The sequence below is a fragment of the Pecten maximus genome, chromosome 2 (assembly GCF_902652985.1).
Source record: "Pecten maximus chromosome 2, xPecMax1.1, whole genome shotgun sequence".
NCBI classification, from domain to species: Eukaryota; Metazoa; Mollusca; class Bivalvia; order Pectinida; family Pectinidae; genus Pecten; species Pecten maximus.
This window is the reverse complement of record NC_047016.1, coordinates 3,860,921-3,882,386: the sequence shown is the minus strand read 5'-3', so window position 1 is coordinate 3,882,386 and position 21,466 is coordinate 3,860,921. Positions and strand designations below refer to the sequence as shown.

At 35.3% G+C, this 21,466-nt stretch overlaps 1 protein-coding gene across 1 annotated transcript in view; it reads left to right on the top strand.

Annotated features, from left to right (window-relative positions):
* LOC117340550 (von Willebrand factor D and EGF domain-containing protein-like) overlaps positions 1 to 21,021 on the top strand; it is a 45,337-nt gene extending 24,316 nt beyond the window's left edge. Inside the window, exons 8-19 of the mRNA XM_033902312.1 lie at positions 1,057 to 1,120; positions 4,518 to 4,709; positions 10,908 to 11,134; positions 11,421 to 11,559; positions 13,730 to 13,832; positions 14,900 to 15,066; positions 15,322 to 15,590; positions 16,084 to 16,189; positions 16,284 to 16,395; positions 17,043 to 17,170; positions 17,334 to 17,448; positions 20,763 to 21,021. Coding sequence (XP_033758203.1) covers positions 1,057 to 1,120; positions 4,518 to 4,709; positions 10,908 to 11,134; positions 11,421 to 11,559; positions 13,730 to 13,832; positions 14,900 to 15,066; positions 15,322 to 15,590; positions 16,084 to 16,189; positions 16,284 to 16,395; positions 17,043 to 17,170; positions 17,334 to 17,448; positions 20,763 to 20,944 — 1,804 coding nt within the window. The 3' untranslated portion in view covers positions 20,945 to 21,021. The remainder of the gene's footprint in view (positions 1 to 1,056; positions 1,121 to 4,517; positions 4,710 to 10,907; positions 11,135 to 11,420; positions 11,560 to 13,729; positions 13,833 to 14,899; positions 15,067 to 15,321; positions 15,591 to 16,083; positions 16,190 to 16,283; positions 16,396 to 17,042; positions 17,171 to 17,333; positions 17,449 to 20,762) is intronic.
* Positions 21,022 to 21,466: the final 445 nt, after the last annotated feature.

The window sequence follows — 21,466 nt, the reverse complement described above, 5'->3', positions numbered from 1 at the left end:
AATAGACAACGTACGGAAGCGAGATCTTGCGTCGATTATAGGCCTAGCGAACCAAAACTGAATAATGTCTTGAATGAATAAATCTCATAATGAACATTTAACATCATAATAACCAGTAATAACATACCTACGAAATCCAGGAAAGGACCGATAATTGAATCTGGCAATGATTAGTCTAATATTCAGCGGTGACGTTCGACTTCGCGATGACGGTGTCGTCTTCGAATATTTTGAGCGGATTACCTATTAATGAATTACAACGACACAATGACTTTCAAACAAATATTTCGTTTTGTAAAATAATATTATTTACAAATATAGTACAGAAGATATGAGTCGTGCATCTAAAATAGACGATAAGCTTTCGTTCATAACGACCTATATTTTGTCGTGTAGTGATTTGGTTCGCGGAATTTAGTTGCTACGTTGGGAGAATTTGAACTTGACAGACTTACATTTGTAAGTAAAGAAGTTACGGGATCAGTGACGATTGTTTATCATTTTTATCCAACGCTCGTTAGTTAATTTTCCAATTTTTAAAAGACACTCGATAAAGCTCGTGTCTTTTCCAAATTAGAAAAATAACTAACGAGAGTTGGATAAAAATGATAAATAATCTCCATTCGTTTGGGAACCTCTATGTAAACCTATCACCATTACTAAACAGCAACTTCAGTATATGATAACACCATTCATCCACAAAGTATCACTCGCAAAAGTTTTCATCAATTATTAATGGCAACAATACTAATTTAAACTTAATGTTCAGTTTTGGGGTAAAATATAATCATATTCTGCATACACTACCTTGAATTTAAAGTTTCATTGCTAAATGTGTAATGATATCAACTAATTAAAACCAATATTGTTCCTGGCAAGTTTAACATTTATCTGTCTATGTGTTTTGTAGTCCGCCAAACCAATTCTTTACAGTCATGTGTAATCTATTTTTAATTGTCAATGGTTTGTATTAACGAAGATCTAGTCTAATGTTATAATGTGTAAAACAATTATTTTGCATGATCACCATCAAACTGTATGTCATTGACATTGTAGAAACATTGCCGTGCATGAAGTTGGCGACGCGATATTGTTTCAAAGCCTGATAAGACCTTTTGAGGTAAGCTACGATATAAACTCTTAATATAAAAATCCAATATACAATTGTTGATGTCAATCGCTTCGAAAGCTTATTTGTGGAAGTATCTCACGATGCCCTGCTAGTGAAAGTCCCCTGAAATAGCATTATCTCTCGGCTTCAGAGATGGATATATAAAACGTTCAGTCGGTCCTCGCAAAATGATTTTTCTGTAAAAGAATAAATTCTTTAAAACATCTATGTACATCGTATATATCTATAGTAGTGTACAACTTATATATCTACAGTGTACACCTTATATATCTACAGTGTACACCGTTTATATCTACAGTGTACACCTTATATATCTACAGTGTACACCTTATATATCTACAGTATACACCTTATACATCTACAGTGTACACCTTATATATCTACAGTGTACACCTTATATATCTACAGTGTACACCTTATATATCTACAGTGTACACCTTATATATCTACAGTGTACACCTTATATATCTACAGTGTACACCTTATATATCTACAGTGAACACCTCATATATCTACAGTGTACACCTTATATATCTACAGTGTACACTTTATATATCTACAGTGTACACCCTATATATCTACAGTGTACACCTTATATATCTACAGTGTACACCTTATATATCTACAGTGTACACCTTATATATCTACAGTATACACCTTATATATCTACAGTGTACACCCTATATATCTACAGTGTACACCTTATATATCTACAGTGTACATCTTATATATCTACAGTGTACACCGTATACATCTACAGTGTACACCTTATATATCTACAGTGTACACCTTATATATCTACAGTGTACACCTTATATATCTACAGTGTAAACCGTATACATCTACAGTGTACACCTGATATATCTACAGTGTACACCTTATATGCCTACAGTGTACACCTTATACATATACATTGTACATCTTATATATCTACAGTGTACACCTTATATATCTACAGTGTACACCTTATATATCTACAGTGTAAACCGTATACATCTACAGTGTACACCTGATATATCTACAGTGTACACCTTATATGCCTACAGTGTACACCTTATACATATACATTGTACATCTTATATATCTACAGTGTACACCTTATATATCTACAGTGTACACCTTATATATATACAGTGTACACCGTATATATCTACAGTGTACACATTATATATCTACAGTGTACACCGTATATATCTACAGTGTACACCGTATATATCTACAGTGTACACATTATACATATACAGTGTACACCTTATATATCTACAGTGTACACATTATATATCTACAGTGTACACATTATATATCTACAGTGTACACCGTATATATCTACAGTGTACACATTATACATATACAGTGTACACCTTATATATCTACAGTGTACACATTATATATCTACAGTGTACACATTATATATCTACAGTGTACACCGTATATATCTACAGTGTACACCTTATATATCTACAGTGTAAACCGTATACATCTACAGTGTACACCTGATATATCTACAGTGTACACCTTATATGCCTACAGTGTACACCTTATACATATACATTGTACATCTTATATATCTACAGTGTACACCTTATATATCTACAGTGTACACCTTATATATCTACAGTGTAAACCGTATACATCTACAGTGTACACCTGATATATCTACAGTGTACACCTTATATGCCTACAGTGTACACCTTATACATATACATTGTACATCTTATATATCTACAGTGTACACCTTATATATCTACAGTGTACACCTTATATATATACAGTGTACACCGTATATATCTACAGTGTACACATTATATATCTACAGTGTACACCGTATATATCTACAGTGTACACCGTATATATCTACAGTGTACACATTATACATATACAGTGTACACCTTATATATCTACAGTGTACACATTATATATCTACAGTGTACACATTATATATCTACAGTGTACATCTTATATATCTAGTGTACACGGTATACATCTGTAGTGTACATCTTATATATCTACAGTGTACACCTTATATATCTACAGTGTACACCTTATATATCTACAGTGTACACCTTATATATCTACAATGTACACCTTATATATCTACTGTGTACACCTTATATATATACAGTGTACACTTATATATCTACAGTGTACACCTTATATATCTACAGTGTACATCTTATATATCTAGTGTACACGGTATATATCTACAGTGTACACCGTATATATCTACAGTATACACCTTATACATCTACAGTGTACACCTTATATATCTACAGTGTACACCTTATATATCTACAGTGTACACAGTATACATCTGTAGTGTACATCTTATATATCTACAGTGTTCACATTATATATCTAGTGTACACCTTATATATCTAGTGTACACCTTATATATCTACAGTGTACACCTTATATATCTACAGTGTACACATTATATATCTACAGTGTACACCTTATATATCTACAGTGTACATCTTATATATCTAGTGTACACGGTATACATCTGTAGTGTACATCTTATATATCTACAGTGTACACCTTATATATCTACAGTGTACACCTTATATATCTACAGTGTACACCTTATATATCTACAATGTACACCTTATATATCTACTGTGTACACCTTATATATATACAGTGTACACTTATATATCTACAGTGTACACCGTTTATATCTACAGTGTACACCTTATATATCTACAGCGTACACCTTTTTATCTCCTCATCACTAGTCTCGCCCTCTGCTCACTTCATAAATTTCCTAGTTCAGAATCGTCATGCACTTTCGCACAGCTATCATTTTTCACGCGTTTTGATTTTAACCAAGTGGAGTTAAAATTGACGTCACCGTTACTAAGAATTTTTGAGGTCTTCGCTCAGCCGACTTCATATTGATTATAAACTATTTCCTGAAACTTCGTAAACTTACTTACGTCTATCATTTCTTATACAAAATAGCATGTCAACCACCTTGGGTCAAATTGGGGTCACAACCACTATGAATAGGTTTTTGAAGTCTATTCTCAGCAAACTTGATGAACAACCCGATTGTCCCGATCAAAACACTTACAGCCACCGTATCTTGTACGAGTTCAGGTTCCACCTACCTCGGGTCAAAATTGAAGTCACTATTACTATAAAAATTCCCGTCGTTCCTCGCTCTACCAACTTTACAGGCTCTTTAAACTCTTACTCCCAATTGATATCTCTTAGGGTACTTAGTAGTGTCTTGTGGTTAGACATCTCTTATCATCTTTTGTTGTGTACTGGTCATGTTGAATAGTAAGGGGATACGTATCGCTTGAAATGCCTTATACATCTATAATGTAAACCTTCGCGTTGATGGTTGGTACATTGTAATATGTGCAGTTTTAATCTATAGGTCCAGATCCGGACATGGGGATGTGGTAAATATGATCCATGCATTTGCTCCGTGATAGCACGTGAGGGGAATGACGTTGTAGAAGTGGACATGTGTGCTCGCCGTTTAAATCAAATGGCTGCTCCACATCTTTCTCATTGGCCGCTAAAGGGTACAACGGTTGACAAGGATTCTACTGGAAAACAGTTTAATGTGGGTATTTAACAAATGACGATCATTTTGCCTAAAAGTATTCTCAGATGAAAGTTTTGGTACATATGTAAAAAAACAATCGACTGTGTAGATAAATTGTTGCATTTGTTAATTTTGTTTATTATTTAGAAGTACTATCCAAACAAAAAATACAAAATGACTACAGTACTTCTATCTTAGGATTACAGCAAGCCCGCGTCGTTCTTTAGAACATTGTCACCTGACGTCACCTTATTTTTTATAACATCGTCACCTGACGTCACCTTATTTTGTATAACATCGCCACATGACGTCACCTTATTTTGTAAAACATCGTCACCTGACTTCACCTTATTTTGTATAAAATCGCCACATGACGTCACCTTATTTTGAAAACCATCGTCACCTGACATCACCTTATTTTGTATAACATCGCCACTGGACGTCACCTTATTTTGTATATCATCGTCACCTGAAGTCAACTGACGTCACCTTATTTTGTATAACATCGTCACCTGACATCACCTTATTTTGTATAACATCGCCACTGGACGTCACCTTATTTTGTATAACATCACCACCTGACGTCACCTTATTTTGAATAACATCGCCACATGACGTCACCTTATTTTGTATAACACCGTTCCCTTATGTCACCTTATTTTGTATAACATCGTCACCTGACGTCACCTTATTTTGTATAACATCGTCACCTGACATCACCTTATTTTGTATGACATCGTCACCTGACGTCACCCTATTTTGTATAACGTCGCCACATGACGTCACCTTACTTTGTAAAACATCGTCACCTGACGTCACGTTATTTTGAATAACATCGCCACATGACGTCACCTTATTTTGTATATCATCGTCACCTGAAGTCACCTTATTTTGTATAAAATCGCCATATGACGTCACCTTATTTTGTATAACACCGTTCCCTTATGTCACCTTATTTTGTATAACATCGCCACCTGACGTCACGTTATTTTGTATAACATCGTCACCTGACATCACCTTATTTTGTATAACATCGTCACCTGATATCACCTTATTTTGTATAACATCATCACCTGACTTCACCTTATTTTGTAAAACATCGCCATATGACGTCACCTTATTTTGTAAAATATCGTCACCTGACGTCACCTTATTTTGTATAATATCGTTTCCTGACGTCACGTTATTTTGTAAAACATCGTCACCTGACATCACCTTATTTTGTATAACATCGTCACCTGACGTCACCTTATTTTGTATAACATCGCCACATGACGTCACCTTATTTTGTAAAACATCGTCACCTGACTTCACCTTATTTTGTATAAAATCGCCACATGACTTCACCTTATTTTCCGTCACCTTATTTGTATAACATCGCGACATGACGTCACCTTATTTTGTAAAACATCGTCACCTGACTTCACCTTATTTTGTATAAAATCGCCACATGACGTCACCTTATTTTGTATATCATCGTCACCTGAAATCAACTGACGTCACCTTATGCTGTATAACATTGTCACCTGACGTCACCTTATTTTGTATAACACCGTTCCCTTATGTCACCTTATTATGTATAACATTGTCACCTGACGTCACGTTATTTTGTATAACATCGTCACCTGACATCACATTATTTTGTATAACATCGTCACCTGATATCACCTATTTTGTATAACATCGCCACATGATGTCATCTTATTTTGTAAAACATCGTCACCTGATATCACCTATTTTGTATAACATCGCCACATGACGTCACCTTATTTTGTAAAACATCGTCACCTGACGTCACCTTATTTTGTATAATATTGTTTCCTGTCGTCATGATATTTTGTTAAACATCGTCACCTGACATCACCTTATTTTGTATAACATCGTCACCTGACGTCACCTTATTTTGTATAACATCGCCACATGACGTCACCTTATTTTGTAAAACATCGTCACCTGACGTCACCTTATTTTGTATAAAATCGCCACATGACGTCACATTATTTTGTACATCATCGTCACCTGGAGTCAACTGACGTCACCTTATTTTGTATAACATCGTCACCTGACATCACCTTATTTTGTATAAAATCGCCACATGACGTCACCTTATTTTGTAAAACATCGTCACCTGACGTCACTTTATTTTGTATAACATCGCCACTGGACGTCACCTTATTTTGTATAATACCGTTCCCTTATGTCACCTTATTTTGTATAACATCATCACCTGACGTCACGTTATTTTGTATAACATCGTCACCTGACATCACCTTATTTTGTATAACATCGTCACCTGACATCACCTTATTTTGTATAACATCATCACCTGACGTTGCCTTATTTTGTATAACATCGTCACCTGATGTCACCTTATTTTGTATAACATCGTCACCTGACGTCACGTAATATTGTATAACATCGTCACCTGACATCACCTTATTTTGAATAACATCGCCACATGACGTCACGTTATTTTATATAACATTGTCACCTGACATCACCTTATTTTGTATAACATCGCCACATGACGTCACCTTTTGTTATACATGTATTATCATCACCTGACGTCACCATATTTGGTATAAAATCGTCATCTGACGTCATCTTTTTCGGTTTAAGAAAAGACAAAGACTATGACAACGGTCGACATCATGATATCCTTGAGAAAATATTCTATTTCGATAGAGACCTGGTTGTTCCGTTGCCATAACCATGGTTCAGATTTGGATACTTATGCGAGTAACCTGGATTTGATTTCCTCTGGAACACATGGGCTTCTGTAACACTTTTTGTTTTCGTTAACATGCCGTTACTTTCGATCTCAATCCGGAAATGATTTGAAGTCACCTATTATCTAGTGTAAACGTACGCCACACAGTGTAGAAAACATATCTACATATTATCTAGTGTAAACGTACGCCACATAGTGTAGACAACATATCTACATATTATCTAATGTAAACGTACGCCACATAGTGTAGACAACATATCTACATATTATCTAATGTAAACGTACGCCACACAATGTAGACAACATATCTACATATTATCTAGTGTAAACGTACGCCACATAGTGTAGACAACATATCTACATATTATCTAATGTAAACGTACGCCACACAGTGTAGACAACATATCTACATATTATCTAATGTAAACGTACGCCACACAATGTAGACAACATATCTACATATTATCTAGTGTAAACGTACGCCACATAGTGTAGACAACATATCTACATATTATCTAATGTAATTTTTAAGTCTATGAGACGACAGTCTAATTCTGACGATCTCCTTCAGGCACTGATTATCGACTGTCGATGTATGTAGCTTTGTAAGCATTATTCAGTTCCAACATATGTATAAAGCTCAGTGCCATACTGTCAATAAGATGCTAATCTAAATATGTCGCCCTGTATACATACAAGATTTTAGTAGTAGTAGTAGTTGTAAATATCTACGAATCTTTCCTTTAAAATCGGTATACTATCTTCGTTTACCTCATTGAGATCCCATACAAATCCGAGTCCTATTCAAATCTTGTTTGATGTCAATCATCCAACTACATTAGTATCTGCGATAGTTTCCATTTCGTTATAACATGCGTTGAGAAACAATGAAAACTGTCTTGTTGCTTCATTGACTACAATTATCTGTATTCTTCAATTCTATCCAATATTTGTCTTTACGACCAATCATCAAAGGCAATCTGCTTATTTTATATTAAACCATATCGTTATTTGTGTTTTTTCCCGTAGACCTAGTAATTGTTTTAAGAAAGGTTCACTGTAAATGTATTTTTTAACCTCGGGAACAATACGCTGCCCCCATATTTCACAACCATAGTTTAGAATACTGTAAACGTACTTTTGAAATACTGATATTTTTATTTTGAAATTAAAGAAGTGTTTCCGGCATATTTTCGTAATTGCAAATAGTGCTTTTCGTCCTTTACCATTTTAGGTTTATCCGTATTAATGATTTGGTCCCTTTTAGTGTTGTACTTCAATAAGGAATCAAGTAAACAGTGTAGACCCTTGGGCGTTTCCGCTCTGATCATTATGTCATCTGTGCGGACTGGTAGAACAATATTTAACATTTTTATCACCATAGATATACATTCAACTGAATGATTTTTGCAGTCAATCATTTACATTAAAGAAAAAGAAAATTTGTGATAATATCTCCCCTAAGAGCAATCCATTTTTGCATTCAAAGAAATTAGGCAATTTCGTTGTATTTAACACAACGCTTCACTTTTTTATATAATGATCTAATAATAGCCAATAATTTACCATCGATCTGTCTACTTACGAAATTTTTTTTCGGTCAATGAAGCAACAACAAAGTCTTTTCTTGTTTCTCAATGATCTTCTTATTAACGCATGTAGCGTTGATTAACTATTATTGTAAATAGTTTCCCTATACAACTAACCAGTAAAAGTCCTCTGTAATTATGCTATCATTTACGTCACAATTTTGGGATATTGGGACGATGTATCCCTCCGCCCACATACTTGGGACGATGTATCCCTCCACCCACATACTTGGGACGATGTATCCCTCTACCCACATACTTGGGACGATGTATCCCTCCACCCACATACTTAGGACGATGTATCCCTCCGCCCACATACTTGGGACGATGTATCTCTCCACCCACATACTTGGGACAATGTATCCCTCCGCCCACATACTTGGGACGATGAATTCCTCCGCCCACATACTTGGGACGATGTATCCCTCTGCTCACATACTTGGAACGATGTATCCCTCCGCCCACATACTTGGGACAATGTATCCCTCCGCCCACATACTTGGGAAGAGGAATCCCTCCGCCCACATACTTGGGACGATGTATCCCTCCGCTCACATACTTGGAACGATGTATCCCTCCGCCCACATACTTGGGACGATGTATCCCTCCACCCACATACTTTGGACGATGTATCCTTCCGCTCACATACTTGGGACGATGTATCCCTCCGCTCACATACTTGGGACGATGTATCCCTCTACCCACATACTTGGGACGATGTATCCCTCCACCCACATACTTAGGACGATGTATCCCTCCGCCCACATACTCAGGGGGATGTATCTCTCCACCCACATACTTGGGACGATGTATCCCTCCGCCCACATACTTGGGACGATGAATCCCTCCGCCCACATACTTGGGACGATGTATCCCTCCGCTCACATCCTTGGAACGATGTATCCCTCCGCCCACATACTTGGAACGATGTATCCCTCCGCCCGCATACTTGGGACAATGTATCCCTCCGCCCACATACTTAGGACGATGTATCCCTCCGCCCACATACTCGGGGGGATGTATCTCTCCACCCACATACTTGGGACGATGTATCCCTCCGCCCACATACTTGGGACGATGAATCCCTCCGCCCACATACTTGGGACGATGTATCCCTCCGCTCACATCCTTGGAACGATGTATCCCTCCGCCCACATACTTGGAACGATGTATCCCTCCGCCCGCATACTTGGGACAATGTATCCCTCCGCCCAAATACTTAGGAAGATGTATCTCTCCGCTCACATACATGTACTTAGAACGATGTATCCCTCCGCCCACATACTTGGAACGATGTATCCCTCCGCCCGCATACTTGGGACAATGTATCCCTCCGCCCAAATACTTAGGAAGATGTATCTCTCCGCTCACATACATGTACTTAGAACGATGTATCCCTCCGCCCACATACTTGGAACGATGTATCCCTCCGCCCGCATACTTGGGACGATGTATCTCTCCGCTCACATACATGTACTTAGAACGATGTATCCCTCCACCCATATTCTTAGGACGATATATCCCACCGCCCGTTTTTCTTGATTTTCATATAAACTTAGAAAATCAGGAACTTTTTTATTGTGGGTTAGTTCATTTGTAGCCAGATTGATGTTTATAAAAGTCATCTTGACTTAGCTAACTGATGGGTTTAGCTTTATGTTTGTTTTTGTCTATTATAACTTTGATATACCCCTCTGTTTTCTGACATTTAGATGACAGATAGCATAGATAAGCCAGAAACCTAACTAAATATGACCAGTATCTTACGAAAATGTCTAGATATCAGTTAATATTTCCTTATTTTATACAACATATATCATGTTAAAGTTTTATAGTATCTTTGGTTAATTTGTCATCTTAAACAGCATCATACTGGCCGGAATCATTTTCTTACAGATCAACTTTCCTTCTGGTGCTCATCTTGTGGTGGAAGCACACTCCTACCGGCCGAGAAATGAGACTGACGGGTTTCTGACGGTGAAGCTCCAGGTCCCTAGTGATGACCTTGGTCACGGTGTTGGACTGTGTGGTACATACGACAACAATCCAGCTAACGACCTAGTAGGAAAAAATGGATATCAGTATTCACATGGAAATAAACCTAAGTTTGTTCACACATGGTTGTAAGTAAATATTAAATTCAGAATTAATTATGTGTTATAAACTAAGTATGACTTTTTTTTGTTGAAACAAACGCAATACTTTGACAGAATATCAAACTGGGGGAAAAGGATTGATTAAGAGTTTAAAATCTTAACCGTTTCGACCACCCTTCGTATTTCACATTTTATATTGGGATTTGACGTCAGCGACAGTAAAAGCCAAATGATTCAGGGGTTATACATCAAGAACATTAAACCAAAATACATATACATTATGTAGTAACCTAGTTTATTTTTGTTATTACAGTTTAAATCCCGGCGCAAGTATGTTTGACCAGAAGCCGGCATACTTGCCATCAGCCGCCTTCAACAGTACAAATTATTGTCAGTGTGACCACCACAGGGCCGACTGCACGAAGGCCAAAGCCAACAACCCTCTAGCACATGTAATTTATGACATTTAATAGTTCTATGTGTCAACAATATATATATCGTAAAGTATGTTAGTATTACAACAATATATCTGTTGTTGTTTGTTAGTATGCCAACAATATATCTATAGTGTGTTAGTATGACAACAATATATCTATAGTATGTTAGTATGACAACAATATATCGTATAGTATGTTAGTATGACAACAATATATATATAGTATGTTAGTATGACAACAATATATATATAGTATGTTAGTATGACAACAATATATCGTATAGTATGTTAGAATGACAACAATATATATATGTTATAGTATGTTAGTATGACAACAATATATCATACAGTATGTTAGAATGACAACAATATATCGTATAGTATGTTAGTATGACAACAATATATTGTATAGTATGTAAGTATGACAACAATATATCGTATAGTATGTTAGTATGACAACAATATATCGTATAGTATGTTAGTATGACAACAATATATCTTATAGTATGTAAGTCTGACAACAATATATGATAGAGTATGTTAGTATGACAACAATATATCGTATAGTATGTTAGTATGACAACAATATATTTATCGTTTAGTATGTTAGTAATCATAATTTGATATTTTCATAATTAGGAAATATCTTAAATACTTAAATTGCTTTCAATTGATCATAATTACTCTTTTGTAACTATGTAATATCTTTAAATAGGGGAATAAAAACATACTTCTCAAAATAGAATATCTACACAAATTTGTAATACATATAAGTAATCTAACCCAATAACAGTATAGTTTATTGGTTAAACCAATAACAGTATATTGTATTTGTTTAACCCAATAACGGTATAGTTTACTTGTTTAACCCAATAACAGTATATTTTTTTTGTTTAACTCAATAACAGTATATTGTATTGGTTTAACTCAATAACAGTATAGTTTATTTGTTTAACCCAATAATAGTATAGTTTATTGGTTTAATACAATAACAGTTTAGTTTATTGGTTCATTTCAACATATTTTATTGTATAACATTTATTCAAATGGGTTAGACAGCAGGCTTGGCCTATATAAGTCTTCTCCAATACAAACACAACAATAGTAGAATTAAACTAAAACAATTGAAAGTGAAAAAGTATAAGAAATATGTATATAAATTAAGTCAATGGAGATGAAATATCTATGGAGATGAAATTTTTTTATGAATATATTGATTTTTATATATGGTCAAAGGGAGGTAATTATAAAAAGAACTAACAATTAGTGGAAAAGGGAGATAATAAGGTTCTAGTATATCCTTTGTCAAATTATGATCATGTTACAGAGTTATAAAACGATTTTGTTCTCAGTTAATAGCTATTGCTTAGATACAGGATTGGCACCCAGCCTTAAATCCAGCAGCACTATAGATGTTCAGGCATAAAATGTCTTACTCCTCCTTCTGTAGCCATCCATCTTAGTGTGCTAGATTCAGACTGAATGCCCCTGTATCCAAGCAAAGCTTTCATATGTTAGATATAACAAACTGTGTAATTATACTCTGGAATAAAAAGATTCTAGTTGAATATACTAGTTTTGAATAAGTAAATCAATCAGAGATATTCAGGGATCAGCTGACTTTTGAAGCAGGTCGCAGGTTCACAACATTCTTATATCAAGAATATGAACAATAAAGAATATATGTAAATACAGGTAAAATAATAATGATAGTTTATTGGTTGAACCCAAGAACAGTATAGTTTATTGGTTTCCAAGGATAACATTAGCACCATTTATACTAATTGAAATTAAGATATGAATTAAACTCAAGCTTATACTTTATCATTACACATGTTTAGGAAAAATGAATTATTGTTTTATTCCTTGTATTTTGCTGTGAATTCCTTGTTTTATACCTAGTGTTTCGCTGTTAATTCGTTGTTTTATATATGTTGTAATGATGTAAATTCATTGTTGTGCACCTGGTGTTTTGCTGTGAATTCATTATTTTATACCTATTGTATTGATGTAAATTCATTGTTTTATACCTGGTGTATTGCTGTAAATTCATTGTTTTATAAATGTTTTGTTGTTGTAAATTCATTGTTTTATACCTGGTGTAGTGCTGTAAATTCATTGTTTAATACCTGGTGTATTGCGGTAATCAAAGTATACGCTGACTATCTTGTTGCTGATTACTATAGCAATGCGGAAACACGCCATGCACTTCTATATCAACACATGGTGCACACCCACGTGACCTGGATTATCCAGTCGAATCTAAGATCCGGCGTGACGTAACATCAGGTACCTATCGTAATTCAGTATAATTAGAGATTATATCTAGTTAAGAGACCATGGAATGTATGAATAGGATCACGTCATCATAGCCAGCAATGCACGAAACAGTAGTTGTAAATTGATGATTAATCGTTTAAGTTGAAGCACGTGGTTAATGTAGATCTACCTAGACAAGTAATTTGACTACCATTTACATTACCTTCCCTACATATGACCTCAAAGCGAGTGCTAATCATGGAATCTTTTTTTTTACCGAAGTTAATATAAAGTCAGTGCTCATCAAAATGCGATATTTCTTACATATATGCAGTACTTAAGACTGTAGTGGTGTTATATCTCAGTCAGTCCAGAGTACTTAAGACTGTAGTGGTGGTATTATATCTCAGTCCAGAGTACTTAAGGCTGTAGTGGTGGTATTATATCTCAGTCCAGAGTACTTAAGACTGTAGTGGTGGTGTTATATCTCAGTCAATAGTACTTAAGACTGTAGTGGTGGTATTATATCTCAGTCCAGAGTACTTAAAACTGTAATGGTGGTGTTATATCTCAGTCCAGAGTACTTAAGGCTGTAGTGGTGGTGTTATATCTCAGTCCAGAGTACTTAAGGCTATAGTGGTGGTGTTATATCTCTGTCCAGAGTACTTAAGGCTGTAGTGGTGGTGTTATATCTCAGTCCAGAGTACTTAAGGCTGTAGTGGTGGTGTTATATCTCAGTCCAGAGTACTTAAGGCTGTAGTGGTGGTGTTATATCTCTGTCCAGAGTACTTAAGGCTGTAGTGGTGGTATTATATCTCAGTCCAGAGTACTTAAGGCTGTAGTGGCGGTGTTATATCTCAGTCAATAGTACTTAAGACTGTAGTGGTGGTATTATATTTCAGTCAATAGTACTTAAACTGTAGTGGTGGTATTATATCTCAGTCCAGAGTACTTAAGACTGTAGTGGTGGTATTATATCTCAGTCCAGAGTACTTAAGGCTGCAGTGGTAGTATAATAGTCAATTATGCCGTTATCTTAATGTTGATGTACTTGTTTTGACACCATTCACACATGATGACTATTTTGTTTTCTCCAGTAAAAACACTAAGGTCGTTCCCGACCCCTAGCGGGATAACGGAGAGTATGGCCATCTCGTCCTGCACGGACTCCATCCGGGCATCCACGCTTTATTCTCGCTGTCAGTCCGTTCTGTTGACCGAAACTATTGGCTATTACATCGATGCGTGTGTGAATGATATGATGGTAATGTGTCCTCATAGATATACATGTATGCTGCAGCATTTTACACTGTATTGATGTCTACCTTGCCATTTTAACAAAGTTGTATTTGGGTAAATTGTGAAGCTGTCAATCAAACTCTGAATATTCAATGAACCGTACAAAAAAGTTTCCTATGTAATGAAGTACATCTTTCTCGTGATTTGACAAATTTCATGCAATTATGATAAGTAATAACTTATCTACATGGTTGATAGACGTCTCTCATGTTCTTTTCAGTATGCGGACAGTGACGTTTTCAACTTAGTTCACATGAATTCTTTCGATTTTGAGTGTCAAGACACTGTTCTCCGCGATGTAAATAATTACGTCATTGGTTCCCGAGGAGAAAGAATCCCACCCGCTGACGTCACTAGTCACGTGTGTCCAAATCAATGCAGTAGACGTGGAACATGTCATGAGGGAACATGTGCGTGTAAAACCGGATATACAGGCAATGATTGTTCAGTTCCAATAGGTGTCGCTCCAGTCGTCAGCCATATTCGCGGGTAGGTTTTATTACAACATTAAAAGGGATAAGGTAAAACGTCTTACGTGGCTTAAACTACATAAATATGGGTATGTAGATGTCACATAAATACATCATAATCATCGTAGAACATGTAATGTTTTCTTTGAAGTTATAACATAAACCGTCTGTTCTGTTAAAAATGATAGTAACTAGTGAATTGTTTTCATTAAATTCCGTGGATTGTTGAAGGAGAATCGTAGTACATGTGCTAAAAGTAGAGAAAAACTAACCACAGACTCCTTCTCTCTTTATATCAAGTATTATTTACAATGTGTCAAACAAGTGTTTAGCTAGTATGTCTTATACACTTGTAGTTTATAACGTCCCGATCAGATAAACTGTATCGTTTTTAACCAGTGTCAAGCATTTGTATACATCACTCTTCTTCTCCTGGATAGAAGTGCAGGAAGGGAGGTTAGAATTATACCAACATATGTTTTTGTCCTAATATCAGGCTATAATTTTCAAAGCGATGGCCTGTGTGACATCAGAGACCGGAAATGCGTGAAAGTGCAGGTGATTGCTCAGCATCTCAAGGCCGGTCCGGGACTAAAATGTCGTTACAGAAAGACAGAGGTGAGCTCTTGTATCTGTACCTTTACTAGAGTGAGATGTTACTTAAATATAGATTCCTCATCGATCTTCTTATTACAAATGATAATATTTTCAGGTTGGTGATGGCAATGTCATACCGTATGGACCATACATTGAGGCTCCAGCCTCTTTTACAAGCTTCCTAGAGATCGAGTGTAGCCTGCCTGAAAGCGTGGTGCTTAAAAAAGGTAAATCAATCCTTAATATATAAACCAGTGTATTGAAGGTAAATCAGTGAATTAGAATGTAAATCAGTGTATCAAAAGATAAACCATTCCATTAAAAGGTAAATCAGTGAATTAAAATGTAAATCAGTGAATTAAAAGGTAAATCAGTGAATTAAAAGGTAAATCAGTGAATTAAAGGGTAAATCAGTCTATCAAAAGATAAATAATTCCATTAAAATGTAAATCAGTGTATCAAAAGATAAATAATTCCATTAAAAGTTAAATTAGCTTATTAAAAGGTAAATCAGCTAATTGAAAGGTAAATAACTCCATCTAAATATAATTCGGTCCATTCGAAGCTCTATCAAGTTATTCTATATAACAACATTATACTGAAAACATATACATGTAGGAGAGATCCAAAGTCCCTTAGTTACACAGTTGGGGACCCTACATTATCAAGGTGTGTCCATATTGAGTATCATGAATATGGCGATTTCCTACAACAATTTATCGTTGATTTATATAGATAAATAAATAAAACCGAATGCTCTGTTTTATTCTTTTTAATTGAAAAGTTGCCTGTTACCATATTCACGTTAACTTTAAATGTGTCATTTGTATTTTGAATGTGCTTGTAACAAAACGAAGAATGCTTTGTTTTACAGAAAGTCCAACTGAGGCTTTTGTGGTGTCGGTATCGACAGATGGCAATTTGTATAGCTCAGACCTGACCTTTTTCGTCTACGACGGTAAATGTCAGACTTGCACTGTTTCTGGAAGCTGCACACTAAAGGTAAATTTATTTCGTAAGATAATCATAAAATATTTTCATTTGGCGCTTTTAATAAATAGATGTGATTTTCATTCTGTTGGTATCATTAAATGGCTTAGGACTGAAATGTGCACACTGACATCCGGCATACCAGTGAGACGTATCTCAAACATTCTGTTTCCAGCACAACACATGTCTGATTGACAATGTCTGTCACTTCCCCGGACAACAGAGCTCTGGTGGCTACTGTGACCCTACAGCTGACCCCTACACTTGGACCACGAGTCCAGCGGCCTCAGGTGAATGACGAATGAATCACTTATCATGTACACATGTACCCTTAATTACTTACCATTTACACAGGTATCCTTAATCACTTATCATTAACACATGTACCCTTACTCACTTATCATTAACACAGGTATCCTTAATCACTTATCATTAACACAGGTACCCTTAATCACTTATCATTAACACAGGTACCCTTAATCACTTATCATTAACACAGGTACCCTTAATCACTTATCATTTACACAGGTACCCTTAATCACTTACCATTTACACAGGTACCCTTAATCACTTACCATTTACACAGGTATCCTTAATCACTTATCATTAACACAGGTACCCTTAATCACTTATCATTAACACAGGTACCCTTAATCACTTATCATTAACACAGGTACCCTTAATCACTTACCATTAACACAGGTACCCTTAATCACTTACCATTAACACAGGTACCCTTAATCACTTATCATTAACACAGGTACCCTTAATCACTTATCATTAACACAGGTACCCTTAATCATTTATCATTAACACAGGTACCCTTAATCACTTATCATTAACACAGGTACCCTTAATCACTTACCATTTACACAGGTATCCTTAATCACTTACCATTTACACAGGTACCCTTAATCACTTATCATTAACACAGGTACCCTTAATCACTTACCATTTACACAGGTATCCTTAATCACTTACCATTTACACATGTACCCTTAATCACTTATCATTAACACAGGTACCCTTAATCACTTATCATTAACACAGGTACCCTTAATCACTTATCATGTACACATGTACCCTTAATCACTTACCATTTATACAGGTACCCTTAATCACTTATCATTAACACAGGTACCCTTAATCACTTACCATTTACACAGGTACCCTTAATCACTTACCATTAACACAGGTACCCTTAATCACTTATCATTAACACAGGTACCCTTAATCACTTATCATTAACACAGGTACCCTTAATCACTTATCATTAACACATGTACCCTTAATCACTTATCATTAACACAGGTATCCTTAATCATTATTGTTATTTACACTTATGTACTTCAACATTATTGTTATTTACACTTATGTACTTCAGCATTATTGTCATTTACACTTGTGTACTTCAATATTATTGTTATTTACACCGATACCCTTCCTTAATCACTTTTTAGTTCTCTGGGGCTTTTTATAGTCCCGAGAATTATAGCCAACGGTCGAAAAAATTGCTGCCTTGTAAACAGATTTCTAACCTAACTGTGCATTCATGTCTGTGTGTTGTGATGCCAGATTATAGATATTGTGAAGTTGTTGAGTTGATAACAATAAGAATATTCGATATCAAGTGGAATTATTTTAATTTAAGAAAATTTAATTTTTAATGTCTATTTTTAGTATGTAACACCATGTAAGCTATACCTCCTTACAAGGCACCGTTGGGTTAAACGTTGTACACATGTATACCTTCTCCCTTATCAACCACAATTAGGAGTGTGCGCTGTGCGCGTGCTCAAATAGGGGTCGCTTTGACTGTTGTTCCTCGCTATCTGATAAGGGCTGTGACTAAAATTTCTTTCTCTATAAAAGTAATAAATATGAACGTATTTTGAATAATTCTAATTCCCTCAAATGTAAACATGCCGATACTCAAAGTGTCAACTATAACTATGGTTATAACGTACAAATATCGACAACATTAACATCATTCGGACGACGACAACTATAGAAATAAAAATAATCATAAATGGTACGAGGTTATAGGACTCTTGTTTGTCATCGGAAAGTTCAACGTAAAAATATAGCGTGCACATAATTCACAAGATAACAATATGATACCTCATAATAACCTTTTTAGCAATTGTTCAAACCAGATCATTTGATTGTGATCAATTATTGATTTCCTTCAGTTATCGATTTTTGATTGATGATAACATTTAATCGGTTATTCGGTTACAGATTGATTGATGACTGGTTGATTGTTGATTTATGGTTGCCGACTGAGCGGAAAGTTTGAAATTTTAGCTGAGAAAGAGCTGCACTGTAAAAGATCGTTTACAGTTGAGATGTTGGTTCTGAAAAACAAATTATAGTTGCCAAATTCAAGAAAATTTACAACAATAAATAGAATAATAAAACCATGAACAGAGAACTACGTGGCCCTTGGCCTCTTGTTTCATTTACAGGTGTACTTATACACTATAATTAACGATTTATATATCATTATTCACTGTAAGTGTTGACATAGATTACCCTTGCACACTTTTAGCATTTATATATTTTGCCGTAGATCGTGAGTTCGAGGCCCGGTCAAGGCACGAGTCATAAAGTTGTCTTCCTTCGTCAATGGTGTTACTATGTTATATATATCCTTATTCACCATTAGTACTGACATAGATATCTTTATTTACTATCAGTACTTACATGTATATCCTAATTTTCTGATTTAAACGTATTTTATTTGTCAAAACACAAATGGGATTAGACACAAGTATAAAACATATAATCCGTCTTTTCCCTTATATCCTAATTATAATGGTATCAATATTTGTATTCTTTTCCATCAATAGTATTGAATTTCATTATTCTTATTCACTAATAATGCTATACGCCACTATGACACTACTCCCCCAACCCCCAACCTACCATCAACCCATCATCTGAAATGTTATCAACATGTTATGTTCGTCTTAGAATGCTTCGACAAAGTGTTCAGGAAAACTGGAAAGACGGCGTTTTAGACTTAATCAAAGATATTTGCTATCATAACAACAAAATACTTAACCGTGCAGTTGATCAACCAATCAGTTCCACTTAGGTTATGTTCTTAAAATTAAAATGGTGTAAGTTTGTTTTCAGCTATAAAATCCCTGGTTGTGTTTTTAACTATTGCAGACCGGAATTGGTATTGTTTGATTTTTAGATGAAGAATTTCTGCTTGCGTCGTAAATATATCGAATTTGATTTGGTATTGTTTTAGCTGTGAAATTCCTGCTGATGCTTAAAGTCTGATTTTAATACCTATAATTTTGGTTTTAGCTATAAAATTCTTGCTTGCGTTTTAGGATTTCAAATCGTATAGTTTCCTTTCCTGCTGCGATGTCTGTGTTCCCCCTAGATTCCTATTGGTGATCTACATGCATTTTGTTTTAGTTTCTACATGTTATTGAATATTTGCTAGTTTTTTAGTGTTATATGCTTTCGCTTTCAATAGCCTAATTGTATCGTTGACTTTTTTGTAGTTAGTGAAAAGCATGATTATCAACAGGTTTTGTAGGCGTGTCTAATGTTTTATTCAAATGCCGTCTATATAATGTTACAGAGATTAACCACTACACAGCGGCAGGGTCCGGGTGTCAGTGTGGCTATGACAAGATGAGCTTTGACTGTGCCTGCTGTACCAATAACGGCTGTCAGTGTGGACATGTCAATCCTCACATATGTACTAACTGCACGCACTTGAGCTCGTGTGCGATCTACCCTACTATCATTGTCGAGAGATGAAAACGTATACTCTGATAATAGATAGTATTGGATGTATTGTATTGCTATTTAAAAGAAATTAAAACGAACGCAAAAATGATTAGGTTTTGTTTTTTTTACAATATATATAAATACGTTTTTTAACCAACTAAATATGTTGTCGCTTGTTCTGATAATATAATCCTATGTATATTTCTCAGACCTGAACAAACACTTGATATACAAATGTATAATTCATTATCATATATCAATGACATTAATAATATTAAAAGAAATAATTCAACAAGTATAATTGGATGATCTTGGCCACAGTTTAATAAACAATAATGCAAATGTTCACAGCAATTGGCGTACCACAAAATACAATATACAGGCATCAAGAGGATCCTGGGAACAGACAATCTCTGATGTCGGGTCAACAAGTTTGACAACAATTCAATACAATTAAGAGGATCCTGGGTACAGACATCCTCTGATCTCAATAATTTCAATGCAATGTTTCCTATCATCAATCAAGGAAAACAGTTCAATGTAATCAAGAGG